We start from the raw sequence: 19,372 nt of genomic DNA on the forward strand, positions 1-19,372 counted from the left end.
TGTGAATCTCAGAACGGAGCTTGCGTCATTGACACAATAATACAAGGCTTGTATTTGGTACTTGCACCGCAAGTACCAAATACATAGCTTTCACGATGATACAATGAAGGGATATCTGATACAACCATTTATGTTAACATGTAGCCGCTGACTGGAACATGCCCAATAGCTTGGAGGAGAGGGGATTCCTGCAGAGAGTAGAGCTTGTATTAGACTCAATATAACATTTTATTACTGGCTAATGCTTCTGTTGTTACTGACTTCCTGTTTCCTGTGCTCAAAGCATTTAATTACTAATGATTAAACCACAATTTATTGACAAGTCAAAAACATATTATACTAATTATTAAAGAAAAGTCATTTTTTATATTCAACCAGTGATCTAATCATAGTAGACACTATTTATTTCATTATCCAAGGCAAATAAGTTGAGATACAATTTGTCCTGAAAGTGATTACATGGAATCTAGCAAATATATAAAAACATGAACTTATTTATATTTAGTTCAGCTATCCACATACAAAAATATATTACATTGTCATAGCTATCCTTTACATACATTAAAAAGTAACCCAGAGTATAGAATCACTATTTATATACATACTCTGGCTTTTTCTGTTAATCTAAACATTATGATTTGGACAACATATTCATCTGTTGAGAGAACTCAAATGCGGTTCTTGTGCGATTTGAACTAGTCTCATTCTATCATACAAAAATGCATACATTCACAAACACATCCACAGTGGTCAATATTTGGCAAACCAGTTGCACTGTCTGATGAATCATTCCATAGCCTTCTCAATATAGCTGCATTAAAAACAGCAAACACATTGGTGCCTTCTAAACAAAACTAGTGTCTGTTGGTGTTGTTTCTGAAGTGGGGGCACAGAGAGACCTTCCAACCCCTCAGAGGTGTACAGAGCCCCCCTGACCAGAGGGCTCAGTTCAGTATTTTTTAGGCTGTTCTTCTGCCCAATCCTCTTGCCCAGAACGTCCATTCTTCCCTTCCTTTCCCTTCCTCCTCTTGGGCCCCTGGAGTGTGGGGCCCTGGGCCTGCCTGACCTCCAGCTCTGACTTCCCATTCCCAGAGTCATTGTTCTGCCTGGAGTAGCGTTTACACTTGCAGGAGGTAACCACAGTGATCTTATAGGTCCTGGAGCTTCCGTCCTGACACTGCAGGTTGATGCGCTGGGTCCGGGTCCGGTCGATGACGCAGCGCCACTCCTGGGCCTCCCTGCGGCTCCAGAACTTCCCGGTGTACCCGGGACCGGAGCCGATCCAGTTGGGCAGCAGGTGGGAGGGAAGACACTCCCCAGCACAAACCAGCTCCTTGATCGGGTTCAGGCTGGTGCACTGACCATCTGAGATGTACTTGGTGGAACGCAGCTCTCTGCAGCCCACCTGGCTCTGTGCCTGACCCTGCTCTGTGATTGAGAGGGGCGGAGAGAGTGTTACATTCTGTCAGATACATATTGCATGGCATTATCTATATGACATTACAAATACTTGCATTTGATTTAGTTTGGAGTTTGCACTTTTGGATTATTCCATTTGCTGCTCATAAAGATTCGTTTTGACAGGAACTGCGGCATGATCAGGGGCATCTGAATGACAGCACGAGTTGACAAGAGGTCCAACACAATTCCAAATTCTTGAACATCCTCCCATTCAAACACAAGTCTATGATTCATATTTCATTTTCATTTAGTCCCATTCATGTCCATGGAAAATGTGCCTACATAAGGAATTAAATAATTCCAACTGTCAGGATCGGTGCGTACAATGAATCTATATGAATCGTCGAATCAATACATTTGATATGCGCATAAAAATGCAATTCACCTTTCCGCGCAGCGCAGGTCAAACGCCTTCCTCCGTTGCGTGCTTGATTCATTGATACATTACTACTCGGTGTATCCTGGACCGTACTGATCAACTGAGCGTTTAACCTTTCCGTGGCACTGTTCTTGGCAGCTTGACAGTTACTTATAAGAAGGCAGAAGAGCGCGAGCTGGAACACACTCGTGGTAAGAAGCATCCCTGTAACTCTCCGTAGGCAGATAGACACCGGTAGGTAGGTAGGTAGGCAGATAGACACCGGTAGGTAGGTAGGTAGGTAGGCAGAGAGACACCGGTAGGTAGGTAGGTAGGTAGGTAGGTAGATAGACACCGGTAGGTAGGTAGGTAGGTAGATAGGTAGGCAGATAGACACCGGTAGGTAGATAGGTAGGTAGAGAGTGATGGAATGTATGTGCCCCGGTCTAACGGAGGAATATGATGTTACTTGTCGTTCAGTCGCTTATATACCCGCCCCTTGTCTTGGCACGACACAGCGCGCATGTATTGCGTACATTTTATGAATCAACTAGGCGTTTTCACGCATAGCTACGCCCACTGAAGCAAAGGGTAATGCGTTTTTTGTGTGTGTACTCCTCCCATGTAGAGCCTACCTACCAGTCAGTCAACACAGACAAGTAATATATATTTCTGCCAATATAGTTTGATGAATGTTGCCTTCCCTTATGGATAGGACACTATCACTGGATAAAACACGACCTTTATAATGGCTTGTCATAGACATTTCATTTTGGTTTGTTGACCAGTTAACTGTGTAAATAATTGATTCATGAATACATTCATGTAAATTATAAGTAGACAATAAAAGACTTTGCCAAAAAGGTTGTGTGTGCCACATGCCAGAGGCATATCCTTTGATAGTCTATTTCATGATGATTTGTAAGTTCAAGTTCATATTTTATTCAATTTGTGAACGGATTGATTTGGTTTAGCAAGGAGGTCAGCTGGAGACTCTGCAGTCAGACCAGGTGAGTACTTAGCTCTGGTCCAGGGCGATAGTGAGTGATCCTAGAGTGAACTCGCTAATGCCCTGGACCAGAGCTAGTGAACACTGTAGATCTCATGTTGTGTTCTCGGATCCAGTGATGTCTCCAACTTTGCAGGACAGGTGCTTCAGGTGAGCTCACCAACACAATGTATGATGCATTACCCAAATTAGAGAACAATAGAAAGGTTTCCGATCTCCTCCTTCATCCCTCCATCTATCCCTTCATCCCTCCATCTATCCCTTCATCCCTCCATCAATCCCTTCATCCCTCCATCTACCCCTTCATGCCTCCATATATCCCTTCATCCCTCCATCTATCCCTTCATCCCTCCATATATCCCTTCATCCCTCCATCTATCCCTTCATCCCTCCATCTATCCCGTCATCCCTCCATATATCCCTTCATCCCTCCATCTATCCCTTCATCCCTCCATCTATCCCTTCATCCCTCCATATATCCCTTCATCCCTCCATCTATCCCTTCATCCCTCCATCTATCCCTTCATCCCTCCATCTATCCCTTCATCCCTCCATATATCCCTTCATCCTGCCAACTCTGTGCCCCTAAGAACCAGGGTTCTCTTTCACTTCTTTCCCAGGGATCCTTGACAATGAATTCCCCCAACGTCTCCTCAGCTATGTTCCCTCCTTTGAAAGCAGTGAAAATGAATCCACTGTAAAACTGTCCATGCTCATTCAATATTGTTAAGCAAGTAGATTTTCTTTGGGGGATGGGGTGGATGGAGAAACAGGGTGGATGGGGTGGATGGAGAAACAGGAAGATTGGGGTGGATGGGGAAACAGGATGATTGGGGTGGATGGAGAACCAGGGTGGATGGGGTGGATGGAGAACCAGGGTGGATGGGGTGGATGGTGAAACAAGATGATTGGGGTGGATGGAGAAACAGGGGGGATGGGGTGGATGGAGAAACAGGAAGATTGGGGTGGATGGGGAAACAGGATGATTGGGGTGGATGGAGAACCAGGGTGGATGGGGTGGATGGTGAAACAAGATGATTGGGGTGGATGGAGAAACAGGGGGGATGGGGTGGATGGAGAAACAGGGGGGGTGGGGTGGATGGAGAAACAGGGGGGGTGGGGTGGATGGGGAAACAACGGGGATCATATCAAATTTTGTTTGTCACATGCACCGAATACATCAAGTGTAGACCTTACCGTGAATTGCTTACTTACAAGCCCTTAACCAACAGTGCAGTTCAAGAAAGAGTTAAGAAAATATTTACCAAATAAACTAAAGTAAAAAAGAATAAAAAATAACACAATAAAATAACAATAACGAGACTATATACAGGGGGTACCGGTACCAAGTCAATGTGCGGGGGTACAGGTTAGTCGAGGTCATTTGTACATATAGATAGGGGTGAAGTGACTATGCATAGATAATAAACAGCGAGTAGCAGCAGTGTACAAAACAAATGGGTGGGTCAATGTAAATAGTCCGGTGCCCATTTGATTAATTGTTCAGCAGTTTTATGGCTTGGGGGTAGAAGCTGTTAAGGAGCCTTTTGGTCCTAGACTTGGCCCTTCGGTACCGCTTGCCGTGTGGTAGCAAAGGGAACAATCTATGACTTGGGTGACTGGAGCCTGTGACAATTTTTTGGGCCTTCCTCTGACACCGCCTGGTATAGAGGTCCTGGATGTCAGGGAGCTCGGCCCCAGTGATGTACTGGGCCGTACGCACTACCCTGTAGCGCCTTACGGTCAGATGCTGAGCAGGTGCCATACCAGGCGGGGATGCAACCAGTCAGGATTCTCTCGATGGTGCAGCTGTAGAACCTTTTGAGGATCTGGGGACCAATGCCAAATCTTTTCAGTCTACTGAGGGAGAAAAGGTGTTGTCGTGCCCTCTTCACGACTGTCTTGGTGTGTTTGGACCATGATAGTTTGCTGTTGATGTGGACACCAAGGAACTTGAAACTCTCGACCCGCTCCACTACAGCCCCGTCGATTAATGGAGGCCTATTCGGCCCGCCTTTTCCTGTAGTCCACAATCAGCTTCTTTGTCTTGCTCACATTGAGGGAGAGGTTGGTGTCCTGGCACCACACTGCCAGGCCTCTGACCTCCTCCCTATAGGCTGTCTCTTCATTGTTGGAGATCAGGCCTACCACCGTTGTGTCGTCAGCAAACTTAATGATGATGTTGGAGTTGTTTGGCCATGCAGTCGTGGGTGAACAGGGAGTACATGAGGGGACTAAGTACACACCCCTGAGGGGCCCCAAGGTGTTGAGGATCAGCGTGGCAGACGTGTTGTTGCTTACCCTTACCACCTGGGGGCGGCCCGTCAGAAAGTCCAGGATCCAGTTGCAGAGGGAGGTGTTTAGTCCCATGGTCCTTAGCTTAGTGATGAGCTTTGTGGGCACTATGGTGTTGAACACTGAGCTGTAGTCAATGAACAGCATTCTCACATAAGTGTTCCTTTTGTCCAGGTGAGAAAGGGCAGTGTGATGTGCAATTGAGATTGCATCATCTGTGGATCTGTTGGGTCTAGGGTATCTGGGAGGATGTGGTGGATGGGAAAACAGTGGGGATGGGGTGGATGCAGAAACAGGGCGTGGGGGGATGTGGAAACAGTGTTATTACATAGGTGGTGTTAAAGACAAAGTCTGGAAGATGTGCATAGCAACCAAGAGGAGGCCGCCAACGAAAAAGGTAAACAATGGAGTAATTGGAAGATGTAGCCGTATTTGTTTATCAAGGACTTTTGTCTTTATGACTGGCTGATACATGAATAAGAATTGAAGGTCACTGTCTGCACTGTGAGAATTTGTCATTAGAATGAGCTCTGTTTCATGCTCACTCTCTGTAGAGAAAAAGTCTGACTGCATATTGTAAAGAACTATCGCTGTAGCAAAAAGACCATCTCGCTTCAGTACCCTTTGAACACTGCCAACAGAGTGCAGTAGCTATATTACCAGTCATCATCATCAATGCATGGATGGTATTAAAGGGAAAAGCTGCCATCTAGTGTCCAAAAAAATATGGCCATATCCCCATAACAACAATGGACAATGAAGGAGAATTATTAAGGCACTCTTTATTGACGTAATTAAAATGTAAAACTGTCAACCAACACAAAAGCCACATAGGTGTAAAGGGTTTGCCAGCATTAAAGTCAGATCATTATTGGATCATCATTCTACTCTGTGACATGGAATGGTATTGATACATCACTGGTAAGACATCCGTGTCAACAAAGGGAACATAAAAATAATGATAATATAATGTTCAAATTATAACAGGAATACACAACTTAACAATAAAGCATGAAGAAGCCCTTAATATTGTGTTTTCTACTCATGGCCATACCTAAATAATAGTAATATGGCATGTATTGTTCAATAAGGTGGTCCCATTTCAACATGAGAGTGCATTTTTTAAATTACTACAGTGAGGCATGAAATTGTTATTTCAAGACATTAATTAAAGAATATTCAAGGCTTACATTTTAAATAAGAGAAGGAATTTGCTCAAACATACAAACAAGAAAAGAACACCAAAGCTAATACAAATACAAGTCAATGGCTGCATTTACACAGGCAGCCCAATTGTGATCATTTGCCCAATTATTGGCCAAAGATCTGATCTGACTTGTTAAAAGACCAGTTATTGGCAAAATATCAGAATTGGTCTGCCTGTATAAATGCAGCCAATAGGCTGTACATCATATGCACACGCTGTATACTTCAGCCTCCCCTAGCCAAATAGACCTCATTGGCTCCATAGTAACAATCCTTCCTTAGACTCCAGTCCAGCGCCTGTTGGGTAAAGCATTCATCCCCACTAGCTCCTTTCTAATCTGGACATCATGGCCAATCAGTAGTACTGCTGATTTTTTTTATCCTTCTCCTTTAACCAAGGACTGATTCAGACCTCAGACATCAGGTGAATGGAATCAATTCAGTTTAATATTCAATAAAACGTTATTATTAATATCACTGAACTCTGGCCAATCAGTAACATTCATCAATGAATCAATTAACTACCCGGTAGAAAAGAACACCAGCAGTCCTTCTCATTCCTGGTGGCAGGATGGTGGTCCCTCTGAGGATGTGGAGGGGCTGTTCAGCTGGTCTGGCGCTGAGGGACCGGGACACCCTGATGACACCATGCGCTCCTCTGCCTTCAAACACAGCTCTGCCAGGAAGCTGGCTGTCTCCTTCACCATGTCACACTCCTCATCTGGACCCAGGATAAAGAGTAGAGGGGTAAAACCGTCTAAAGTTGACCTTAGAGGGCGTCACAAAGCCAACAAGTATGTACCAAGCTACAGTAATAAAGTAGTCTATAGAGGCTAACCCGAATCCAGATTAAGACAATTCCTTGGTTAAAAAGCATGTCTGGAGCACTATAGTACACTGTAGTAGGTATATTGTATGTGTTTTCAACAGATAGGAATGTGTAGTTTACCATTGAGCTCCCTCAGCCTCGGGGCATCCTTCTCCTGCAGTCCTTTACAGATCTTCTTATGGGTGAACCAGTGGAGACGCTGACACATCAGGCCACAGTACGTCACCTGTAGTAGTAGTAGTAATAGGAAGCATTTATTAATCATTTTATAGGCATTAATAATGGTGTATTCATGGACGTTATCATTAAGTGTAACCAAAGTAATAAAGAGGGAAATGATTGAGAGAAACCCTGTGCTTGTGGTCGGAGGTGGTTTTCGTACCATTTTGCAGAGGGAGCATCGCTTCTCGGCCCCCCTCTCTCCACACGTAGCACAGAACTCAGCGTCTATGAAGGCCATCTTACCCGTGAGAGCCTGGGTTAGCACCGAGAACGCTGTCGGGTCGTTACCCTGGAGACAAGAGAAGCAGTGGAACATTGAATAGTAAACATTCCCATACAGAAAGGAATTTTTACTAACATCAATTGTCAATCAAATCAGAATTCATTGAGCATGATCATGAACTCCTTAAAAATGTCCAATGCAGCAATTTTTTTCTCAATATCAAATAATTTCTGGGTAACAATTAAGTACCTTACTGTGATTGTTTTCAATTAAAATGATAGTTTCTTAGCAAAAATCTATTTCTCAGCAATAATTTTGCTAGTATTGTTTAGGAGTGGTCTGAGTGAGAGACCTAATTGGGGGCGGCAGGTAGCTTAGTGGTTAGAGTGTTGGGCCAGTAACCGAAAGGTTGCTAGATCGAATCCCGAGCTGACAAGGTAAAAATCTGTCGTTCTTCCCCTGAACAAAGCAGATAATCCACTGTTCCTAGGCTGTCATTTTAAATAAGAATTTGTTCTTAACTGACTTGCCTAGTTAAACAAATTATAAATAAAACATTTTTTTTTTAATTGCAGGAGCCTAACGGGAGGGATACAGTGCCTTTGGAAAATATTCAGACCTCTTGACTTTTTCCCCAAAAAATGTACGTTACAGCTGTCACGACTTCCGCCGAAGTCTTTACCTGTTTTGTTTTCACCCTATCCTACAGACCAGGTTCCCAGAACGCTAAGGCAGACGCACTGTCCTGGATGTATGACACAGAGGAGCGGTCCATAGATCACACTCCCATACTTCCGGCCTCTTGCCTGGTGGCACCGGTGGTGTGGGAGCTGGACGCGGACATCGAGCGGGCGTTACGTACAGAGCCCACTCCCCTCCAGTGTCCAGCTGGGCATCTGTACGTTCCGTCTGCTGTCCGTGACTGTTTGATCTATTGGGCCCACACGTCACCCTCCTCTGGTCATCCTTGCATCGGTCGAACAGTGCGCTGTTTTAGTGGGAAGTACTGGTGGTCCACCTTGGCCAAGGACATGAGGGTTTAAGTTTCCTCCTACTCGGTGTGCGCCCAGTGCAAGGCCCCTAGGCACCTGCCCAGAGGGAAGTTACAGCCTTTACCCGTTCCACAACGGCCATGGTCGCACCTATCGGTGGTCTTCCTCACGGATCTTCCTCCCTCACAGGGTAACACCACGATCCTGGTCGTTGTGGATCGGTTCTCTAAGTTCTGCCGTCTCCTTCCTTTGCCCGGTCTCCCTACGGCCCTACAGACTGCGGAGGCCCTGTTTACACACGTCTTCCGGCACTACGGGGTGCCTGAGGATATAGTGTCTGATCGAGGTCCCCAGTTCACGTCAAGGGTCTGGAGGGCGTTCATGGAACGTCTGGGGGTCTCGGTCAGCCTTACCTCAGGTTTTCACCCCGAGAGTAACGGGCAGGTGGAGAGAGTAAACCAGGATGTGGGTAGGTTTCTGCGCTTATTGCCAGGACCGGCCGGGGGAATGGACGGCGTTCATATCCTGGGCAGAGATGGCCCAAAACTCGCTCCGCCACTCCTCCAAATCAAAATCAAATCAAATGTATTTATATAGCCCTTCGTACATCAGCTGATATCTCAAAGTGCTGTACAGAAACCCAGCCTAAAACCCCAAACAGCAAGCAATGCAGGTGTAGAAGCACGGTGGCTAGGAAAAACTCCCTAGAAAGGCCAAAACCTAGGAAGAAACCTAGAGAGGAACCAGGCTATGAGGGGTGGCCAGTCCTCTTCTGGCTGTGCCGGGTGGAGATTATAACAGAACATGGCCAAGATGTTCAAATGTTCATAAATGACCAGCATGGTCAAATAATAATAATCACAGTAGTTGTCGAGGGTGCAGCACCTCAGGAGTAAATGTCAGTTGGCTTTTCATAGCCGATCGTTAAGAGTATCTCTACCGCTCCTGCGGTCTCTAGAGAGTTGAAAACAGCAGGTCTGGGACAGGTAGCACGTCCGGTGAACAGGTTCCATAGCCGCAGGCAGAACAATTGAAACTGGAGCAGCAGCACGGCCAGGTGGACTGGGGACAGCAAGGAGTCATCATGTCAGGTCGTCCTGAGGCATGGTCCTAGGGCTCAGGTCCTCCAAGATAGAGAAAGAAAGAGAGAATTAGAGAGAGCATACTTAAATTCACACAGGACACCGGATAAGACAGAAGTACTCCAGATATAACAAACTGACCCTAGCCCCCCGACACATAAACTAATGCAGCATAAATACTGGAGGCTGAGACAGGAGGGGTCTGGAGACACTGTGGCCCCATCCGATGATACCCCCGGACAGGGCCAAACAGGAAGGATATAACCCCACCCACTTTGCCAAGGCACAGCCCCCACACCACTAGAGGGATATCTTCAACCACCGTCTTACCATCCTGAGACAAGGCCGAGTATAGCCCACAAAGATCTCCGCCACGGCACAACCCAAGGGGGGGCGCCAACCCAGACAGGAAGATCACGTCAGTGACTCCACCCACTCAAGTGACGCACCCCTCCTAGGGACGGCATGAAAGAGCACCAGTGAGCCAGTGACTCAGCCCCTGTAATAGGGTTAGAGGCAGAGAATCCCAGTGGAGAGAGGGGAACCGGCCAGGCAGAGACAGCAAGGGCGGTTCGTTGCTCCAGAGCCTTTCCGTTCACCTTCACACTCCTGGGCCAGACTACACTCAATCATAGGACCTACTGAAGAGATGAGTCTTCAATAAAGACTTAAAGGTTGAGACTGAGTCTGCGTCTCTCACATGGGTAGGCAGACCATTCCATAAAAATGGAGATCTATAGGAGAAAGCCCTGCCTCCAGCTGTTTGCTTAGAAATTCTAGGGACAATTAGGAGGCCTGCGTCTTGTGACCGTAGCGTACGTGTAGGTATGTACGGCAGGACCAACTCGGAAAGATAGGTAGGAGCAAGCCCATGTAACGCTTTGTAGGTTAACAGTAAAACCTTGAAATCAGCCCTTGCCTTAACAGGAAGCCAGTGTAGGGAGGCTAGCACTGGAGTAATATGATAAAATTTTGGGGGTCTAGTCAGGATTCTAGCAGCCGTATTTAGCACTAACTGAAGTTTATTTTGTGCTTTATCCGGGTAGCCGGAAAGTAGAGCATTGCAGTAGTCTAACCTAAAAGTAACAAAAGCATGGATTCATTTTTCTGCATCATTTTTGGACAGAAGATTTCTGATTTTTGCAATGTTACGGAGATGGAAAAAAGCTGTCCTTGAAACGAGTCTTGATATGTTCGTCAAAAGAGAGATCAGGGTCCAGAGTAACGCCGAGGTCCTTCACAGTTTTATTTGAGACGACTTTACAACCATCAAGATTAATTGTCAGATTTAACAGAAGATCTCTTTGTTTCTTGGGACCTAGAACAAGCATCTCTGTTTTTCCGAGTTTAAAAGTAGAATGTTTTCAGCCATCCACTTCCTTATGGCTGAAACACAGGCTTCTAGCGAGGGCAATTTTGGGGCTTCACCATGTTTCATTGAAATGTACAGCTGTGTGTCATCCGCATAGCAGTGAAAGTTAACATTATGTTTTCGAATGACATCCCCAAGAGGTAAAATATATAGTGAAAACAGTAGTGGTCCTAAAACGGAACCTTGAGGAACACTGAAATGTACAGTTGATTTGTCAGAGGACAAACCATTCACAGAGACAAACTGATATCTTTCCGACAGATAAGATCTAAACCAGGCCAGAACTTGTCCGTGTAGACCAATTTGGGTTTCCAATCTCTCCAAAAGAATGTGGTGATCGATGGTATCAAAGGCAGCACTAAGGTCTAGTAGCACGAGGACAGATGCAGAGCCTCGGTCTGACGCCATTAAAAGGTAATTTACCACCTTCACAAGTGCAGTCTCAGTGCTATGATGGGGTCTAAAATTAGACTGAAGCATCTCGTATACATTGTTTGTCTTCAGGAAGGCAGTGAGTTGCTGTGCAACAGCTTTTTCTAAAATTTTTGAGAGGAATGGAAGATTCGATATAGGCCTCCACTAACTCCACTAACCTCTTTCCCTTCCAGTGCGTACTGGGGTATCAGCCGGTTCTGGCACCTTGGCATCAGAGCCAGATCGAGGCTCCTGCGGTGGACGAATGGTTTAAGCGCTCGGAGGAGACCTGGGACGCCGCAAATGTGCACCTGCAATGGGCCGTGAGGCGTCAGAAGGTGAGCACCGACCGCCACCACAGTCACCGGGGGACCGGGTCTGGCTCTCGACCCGAAACCTGCCCCTCCGCCTGCCCTGCCGGATGCTGGGCCTGCGGTTTGTGGGGCCATTCAAAGTCCTGAGGAGACTGAACGAGGTTTGCTACAGGTTACAGCTTCCCCCCGATTGCCGTATTAACCCCTAGTTCCATGTGTCTCTCCTCAGGCCGGTGGTGGCTGGTCCACTCCAGGAGTCTGAGATGCGGGAGGTTTCTCCGCCCCCTCTGGACATCGAGGGGGCCCCGGCGTATGCTGTTCGAGCCATACTGGACTCGAGGCGTCGGGCGAGGGGCCTTCAGTACCTCGTGGAGTGGGAGGGGTACGGTCCGGAGGAGAGATGCTGGGTGCCGATGGAGGACGTTTTGGACCCTTCGTTGCTGCGGGAGTTCCACCGTCTCCATCCGGATCGCCCTTCGCTTCGTCCTCCGGGTCGTTCCCGAGGTTGGTGTCGACGCGCTGCTGGAGCCCTGCGTCAAGGGGGGGTACTGTCACGACTTCCGCCGAAGTCGATCCCTCTCCTTGTTCGGGCAGCGTTCGGCGGTCGAATATATACATTTTTGCAAATGTATATATTTTTCAAAACAGAAATACCATATATACATAAGTATTCAGACCCTTTGCTATGAGACTCGAAATTGAGCTCAGGTGCATCCTGTTTCCATTGATCATCCTTGAGATGTTTCTACAACTTGATTGGAGTCCCCCTGTGGTAAATTCAATTGATTGGACATGATTTGGAAACGCACTCAGACCACGAGAAACAAGATTCTCTAGTCTGATGAAACCAAGATTGAACTCCTTGGCCTGAATGCCAAGTGTCACGTCTGGAGGAAACCTGGCACCATCCCTACGGTGAAGCATAGTGGTGGCAGCATCATGCTGTGGGGATGTTTTTCAGCTCAGGGACTGGGAGACTAGTCAGGATCGAGGCAAAGATGAATGGAGCAAAGTACAGAGAGATCCTTGATGAAAACCTGCTCCAGAGCTCCCAGGACCTCAGACTGTGACAAAGGTTGACCTTCCAACAGGACAACAATCCTAAGCACACAGCCAAGACAACGCAGGAGTGGCTTCGGGACACGTCTCTTTAAGGTCCTTGAGTGGTACAACCAGAGCCCGGACTTAAACCTGATCGAACATCTCTGGAGAGACCTGAAAATATGTGTGCAGCAACACTCCCCATCCAACCTGACAGAGCTTGAGAGGATCTGCAGAGAAGACTGGGAGAAACTCCCCAAATACAGGTGTGCCAAGCTTGTAGCGTCATACCCAAGAAGACTCGAGGCTGTAATCGCTGCCAAAGGTGCTTCAACAAAATACTGAGTAAAGGGTCTGAATACTTATGTAAATGTGATATTGCAGTTTATTATTTTTAATAAATTAGCAAAAATTGTGTGTGGATTGATGAGGGGGAAAAACTATTTAATCAATTTTAGAATAAGGCTGTAACCTAACAAAATGTGGAAAAAGTCAAGGGGTCTGAATACTTTACGAAGGCACTGTATGTAACCTTCAAACTAGCTGTTATTGGCAGAGAGGTTTGAAACTTTATTTGTTGTTGGTCTATTGAAGTAACTGTCCAGTGTTTCCAGATTTCTATGAAATATGACCTATAATTAATTTTAATATAAGTGAAATAGTTTTCCATACAAAAAATGATAATTAAGTATGTTAAAAATCAGCTTTTCTGTGTTGGAATGGTGTGGGCGTATACCGGTCATTAAAAATATTAATGCGAGTAGACCACTGATTGGCCAGCTCATTGATATATTCTCAATCAATTTTGAGACGGTCTGTTTGAGATACAAGTTTGAGGTGGATTTTTTTGAAGTGTTTTTTAAAATCCTATTCATGCTTTGGCCACAAATACGAGTACAGGATTAGTCAACAACATTATTTGTGTATGAGTTAACAGAATCTGAACTTTTAAAAGTGAGATTTTCACTGGACAGTTACTTTACCTTAGCGTTTTAATGGAAGCTTGTGGGATCAGGTGACTTTGCAAGGCTAACTTTAACTTATGCCACCTGGTGATGTCACCATGCAGGCCAAAACTCCACCCATGCAAAACGTGCTGAACTTTCAGGCGGTCTTTTCAAACAGCTCTTACACTAAAAGGGTATTATCGTAATTTTCAAAAATTCACAGTATTATTCCAACCTCATAGTGTGGAAATGTACAGTATATAAAACACAGGTAAATCACCTTTTGGACTGCACTGCCCCTTTAATATGTAAATGTAACATTTGAAAAAATTTGCGCAATCCAATCAATCTTCAATTTGTTAATTTCCCGAGAGGACTAATTAAGTGAGTCCATAACTGAGTCCATAGGAGGAGCTTTACATTGGATAAGACCTAAGTCAAAGGAAAGTTCGAATCAATGAATGACAGGAAGCTCACTCACAATCTCCACTGGTGCGATGCTCCTGACCAGCTGCTGTAGAAGTGCGGCTTCACAGTAGGGAAACTTCCTGATGCAGTCTCTAATGAACTTCTCCTGGTACTGAGGAAAACCATCTCCATCCCTCCCCTTCAACAGGCTGAGAGAAGAGATATACACATTAAAACAATGTAAAGAACTGTCTATACAGTTTACATACAATATTCATGCAATATACAGCACTAAAAATAAACTATGAAACACATAACAATTAGTACCCAATGGTTAGTCTTGGAATTTTGTGCAATAACATAAAAATGTATTGGATAGTTACAGGTTAGAATACCAGCAATGCAATCAATCAATCACACCAACCACTGTCAAGAGAAACAAGATGATGCACTGGGAGTGACACACACACAACACACACACACACCTCTTGATGAGCACATCTAGCTTGTCATCACGGTCCAGAAGGAAGGCCATGCATTTCTGCAGCACATAGCTAATGTAGTGCATCTTCATGGCCAGGACTTCATTCATATCCTGCTGCTTCACACACTGCTCACACAGCAGGTCCATGACATGGTAACACTTCTCTAATGCTCCCACGTCCACCAGCAGAGGGTTCTCCCTGACCAGCATCACCAGCTAAGAAAGGGGGGAGGTGTGGAGGAAAGTGTTAGAGAGAATATTAGAAAGAGAGAGACGGAGAAAGAGTTAGAAAGAAAGAGAGATTTAGAAAGAGAGAGAGATAGAGTTAGAAATAGAGAGGGAGAGAGAGAAAGAGAGAGAGAGGAAGAAGAAGAGTACAACGCTAATATCTAATGACCCCACAATTTGAAAATAAGGAAGAAAGAGAGGGGCCTGGTTGCTCCTCACCACACGCGCCATTCCATCATATCCCAGTATTCCTAGTTTGCTGTTCATTATATACTGTAACACTATAACACTATGTATCCTGCTGAACTCCCATAGCGAAGGCTACTCTGTGAGACCGGGGCCATGAGGGATAGGGGATATGAATGTCACAGCTCATGTTCTAGAGAAGAGATTCCACACATCAAACAAAAGGACACTTTCCAATGCCATGTTTCAACAAACTGAAGTCTTATGATGTAAAGAATCAGTATCCATCACAGAGACACAGTGGCAGAAACCATAGATTAAGTACTGACTGGTCACTTTGCAATGCTACTGAATAAACACAAGCTCCTATGACTTCATAACTGTCTCGGAAAAACACTTGGTAATAACTAAGTTGCAATCTCATCTAACCGACGTATGACAGCCACAAGGTGTGTGCAGTTGGTTAGACAGCCAAAACAGTTCGGACTTTTCTTGTACATTGGTGCACTGCCCCGACCGTAACATGACTTTAAGTAAGCATTTCGTTGGACGGTGTATGCCATGTATATCCTGTACATACGACTAATAAAACTTCAAACATTAACCATGACTTTAGTCAACAGGCTAATATAGCAGAGGTCTGAGAGTGTTACAGTGGCACCTCTCTCGGTGTCCTGCGTTCACGTCCAGACAGATAGATATATTTAGACAGATCTAAAGCGGGCAGCGGCACCACGGGCGTGTGACTGCAGCCTGCAGCGGGTGAGGGTTGATCATGCAGAGAATGGAATTCAAAAGGACACTAGGCTATCCAAGCCATAGTTGAATTACAAAATAATAGGGGGACTTGGGGGGGGAAGGTGGTGGCAGCTGGGTAGCCCATAACAAATCAGCCTTCCATCCTACCCCCAACAAAATGCTAATATCAAGTGTGCCCCCATCCCCACTTTTATAATTGCCAAAGATATCAATGTGCACTAAATAGGGGATATGGTGCCATTTCAGGGAAGCAGCCTTAGACTACTGGAGAAACTGAGTAAACCAAAGCCTATTGGAAACTGAGTAAACCAAAGCCTATTGGGTTCCTGGAAACTATACTGGCCATCTAAAGTGCCTTAACAAAACGATCAAGCCACTCCACTTCCCCAGAGTCAGATGATCTAACATATACATACCATTTGTATGTCTCTGGGGTAGTTTGAAGGAAGTTGATGGTAGTTTCTACTAGCTGCTCCTGTAGACTTCAAGTCATTGCGCTAACGCTAGTTAGAAATGGCTTCAGAAACTATCTTCAACTTCCTTCCAACTGCACGCAGAGACATACAAATATTATCCATGAGTTCATATGACTCTGGTCTCTTTAATGCATTTTATTCTCTATTTTACATAAACACTTGCACTAAAAGCAATCTCGTAGAGTGTGCAGTGCACAGAGGTTTAAGGAAAGGATTGTTTTTAAAAAGTTAGATAGGAACCATTTAGAATTCAATGTAGAATATAACATCTTCACCTTGACAGGGTTGAGGTTGGAGGTCATGATGATCTTGTGAAGAGGTCCAGCCAGTTTGGGAGGCAGTTTGGCTTCTCGCTCCAGCCCCTGGGGTCTAGTGTAGTACTCCAGCCGCGCTCGAGAGAAGAAGTTGTTGATCACTGTCACACAGTCATGCTGGCCTGAGAGGTGGGACAATCATCATCATCAAAATGATCATCACCATCATCATCATCTTAATTTGCATAATCATCATAATAAACCCAAAAGTTTGGGACAAGGGGACTTATATCAGGGCTGTGGTTAATTTGGTTTTCAATTCAGCCTATTCAGAAAAAGTCACAAAAAAGCTGGGTATTTGCAGGAAAAGACCTGTGTGAAAGAAGTTTAAGGCGATCACTTCTTTACCCACGAAAGCAGCCATCTGAGCAGCCGTGCGACCTACTGAATTGACCAGGTCTGTCTCTGCACCCGCATCCAGCATCATGGAGGTTATGTCTGTCTTTCCTGGGATAGGGCAAGTTATGGCAAAGTGTAATTGTTTATTAAATTATTATATGGTGCTTATGAATTAGTTATTTATGGATTATGAATGTGTTGTGAAGTCCTTTTGTAGGTACCCTTCAAATAAAATATTACCAATATCAAAATATTGGCTAAATTACAGTATATGCTGTATGAAAAAGGATGCCTGCCCTGGACTAACCTGAGAGTCCAGCAAACATGAGGGCTGTGTATCCATAATCATGTTCATTACAGTTGACGTCTGCCCCGTGCTGTAGCAGCAGACTGCACATGTCTGCCTGGCCCTTGTATGCTGCGTGCATTAGGGGAGTCATTCCATACTGAGGAGAGACAGAAAGGATCATACTATCCTTTAGGGTACTGATTCTACTGGTATTCACCTGGTAGCCTACTTGTAACAGCTTCTTTTAATGAATACTAAAGAAACAAACAAGTAAATCATTGGTTATGACTGTTTAATTACCATAGTAAATACCTGGTACTTTTTGCACTGTAAAATAAAGTGCTATGGAAGTAAGGCAGGAAGAGAAACTTACTGTTACATGTTTATCCACACAATACTCAAACGTGACAATTATGTCAGAGCTATACTGTATAGAGTTATAAGGCCAGGCTGAGACTGAGTGCGCATATACTGTCAAGATCTGCTGCTCCATCTGATTTTGACAGACTGGACACACTTGTGCCACCTTTTCTTTCTTTTTTTTTTACATCCTGCTCCCACACACACACACATACACACACATATATACACATACACAAATATACACACAGACGTGGTCTGAAGTAGTCTGTGGGTTACATCTAGTGGCTGGAGTACTACGTCCTGCACTCAAGAGTCTCAGCCATATGTCTACATAACAATGGAAAACATATGCTGCAGGCCTTCACCCACAGAATGTTATATATGTCTCCATGGCTACACCATCCCAATAACATCACTATTTACTTTGTGTCACTAATGCCCTATAGGTTTGTCAGACTATGTCAAAACTATTAGTGGTCATGCGTAGAGGATTTTTGTGAAATAGACTTTTAAGTGACATTTATGTGTTTTACTGTTCTAAACATCTCAGGGATATTGTGGCTAGTGTATGAATTGCTGTAAGCTAACTTGTACACGGATATATTGTGGAAGAGAATGACAAATCTCATCTTAGCATTGACTAATGACACAAACAACACAGGTAACTTTGTCAGAGTTTTCAACAACAAGACTCCCTAGCCCCCATCCATACAGTACCTCATCCAGACAGTTGACTCTGACGTCCTTGGACCCCAGCAGCCGTGCAACCTCCTGCACATCGCCTGGTTCACACAGAATAGAGATTTTAGATATAAAATGAAACATGCAATACCTCTTATTAACAATATATCATACAATATGTATAAATGATCTGTGCAATCTCACTTTATCTCCTCATAGGTATACTCTACAATGAGGTTTCTGCAAGACACTGTGAATGTGAAAAACAGGTGCACTACAGCAGTTTGATATAAAATGATTTAATTTGTCATAATGTGTGTTGGTGATGTATGGGAAGTATTGGAATTATTGGAATTATTACTATAACATTATTACATCAAAAATGTAGCCGACTGATAATGCATTAATGCCTGTGGAGAATTTGTTTGATCATATTTTAAGATTCAGAGTGTTTAATTTTCACATGTACAGGGTTGCAGGTGTGATTGCAGGGTACAGTAAAAGTCTTAGGCTTCGAGCTCCAACATGCAGGACTAAAATAATGAAAATGGTCATGAAAAACAACACTGTAAATAGAAATAGCACTATATACATAAAAACAACTGTGGCAGTGATGACTAAATAAATGTCCATTGGGGTGGAGGCAGAATGTTGAGGGAGTGAAGTGGAATGACCATAACGGGAGCATGACCATTGAGTGAAATTAAAACTATAACAATTGTATTTTTTTAAAGTAACATAAAAAAGTAATACAACAAGTAATATTTGTGTGACAACGGAAGACAGTACTGTAACAAAATGCACAGAACAAAGGAAAATAACAGAAAAGTGTTTACAAAGTCAGCCAAAAACATTAATTAGAAACTTACCTGCAGCAATAACCTGTAATATTTCTCGCTCAGCTGCTGAAAGATCTCCTTTCTTGGGAGCAGCCATTCTCTCTGTTGTTAAAATTGTATTTATATTTTCTCAATTCACAAGTGTTGACGAACAATATCTTGCTGTGGATGTGTGTTTATCCCTAAATCGTTACACCACTTGGCAGGCACAGGCGTGACGACAGTAAAAGGTGATGGACTT

At 44.4% G+C, this 19,372-nt stretch overlaps 2 protein-coding genes across 2 annotated transcripts; both read right to left on the bottom strand.

Annotated features, from left to right (window-relative positions):
* Nucleotides 1–360: 360 nt before the first annotated feature.
* LOC139554950 (sclerostin domain-containing protein 1-like) lies at nt 361–2,293 on the bottom strand. Its single transcript, XM_071368260.1, has 2 exons — nt 1,847–2,293; nt 361–1,428 (listed from the first exon to the last, which is right to left on the bottom strand). Exons 1-2 carry the CDS (start codon nt 2,040–2,042, stop codon nt 950–952), a joined length of 675 nt encoding a protein of 224 aa, XP_071224361.1. The 5' UTR covers nt 2,043–2,293; the 3' UTR covers nt 361–949.
* A 3,592-nt stretch (nt 2,294–5,885) lies between these two features.
* On the bottom strand, nt 5,886–19,354 carry LOC139554951 (ankyrin repeat and MYND domain-containing protein 2-like). The gene is made up of 10 exons (XM_071368261.1): nt 19,162–19,354; nt 18,329–18,393; nt 17,267–17,405; nt 16,969–17,067; nt 16,582–16,742; nt 14,659–14,873; nt 14,247–14,382; nt 7,541–7,669; nt 7,279–7,384; nt 5,886–7,050 (listed from the first exon to the last, which is right to left on the bottom strand). Exons 1-10 carry the CDS (start codon nt 19,226–19,228, stop codon nt 6,884–6,886), a joined length of 1,284 nt encoding a protein of 427 aa, XP_071224362.1. The 5' UTR covers nt 19,229–19,354; the 3' UTR covers nt 5,886–6,883.
* Between the last annotated feature and the right edge of the window lie 18 nt (nt 19,355–19,372).

Source organism: Salvelinus alpinus, chromosome 26 (genome assembly GCF_045679555.1).
Source record: "Salvelinus alpinus chromosome 26, SLU_Salpinus.1, whole genome shotgun sequence".
NCBI classification, from domain to species: domain Eukaryota; kingdom Metazoa; phylum Chordata; class Actinopteri; order Salmoniformes; family Salmonidae; genus Salvelinus; species Salvelinus alpinus.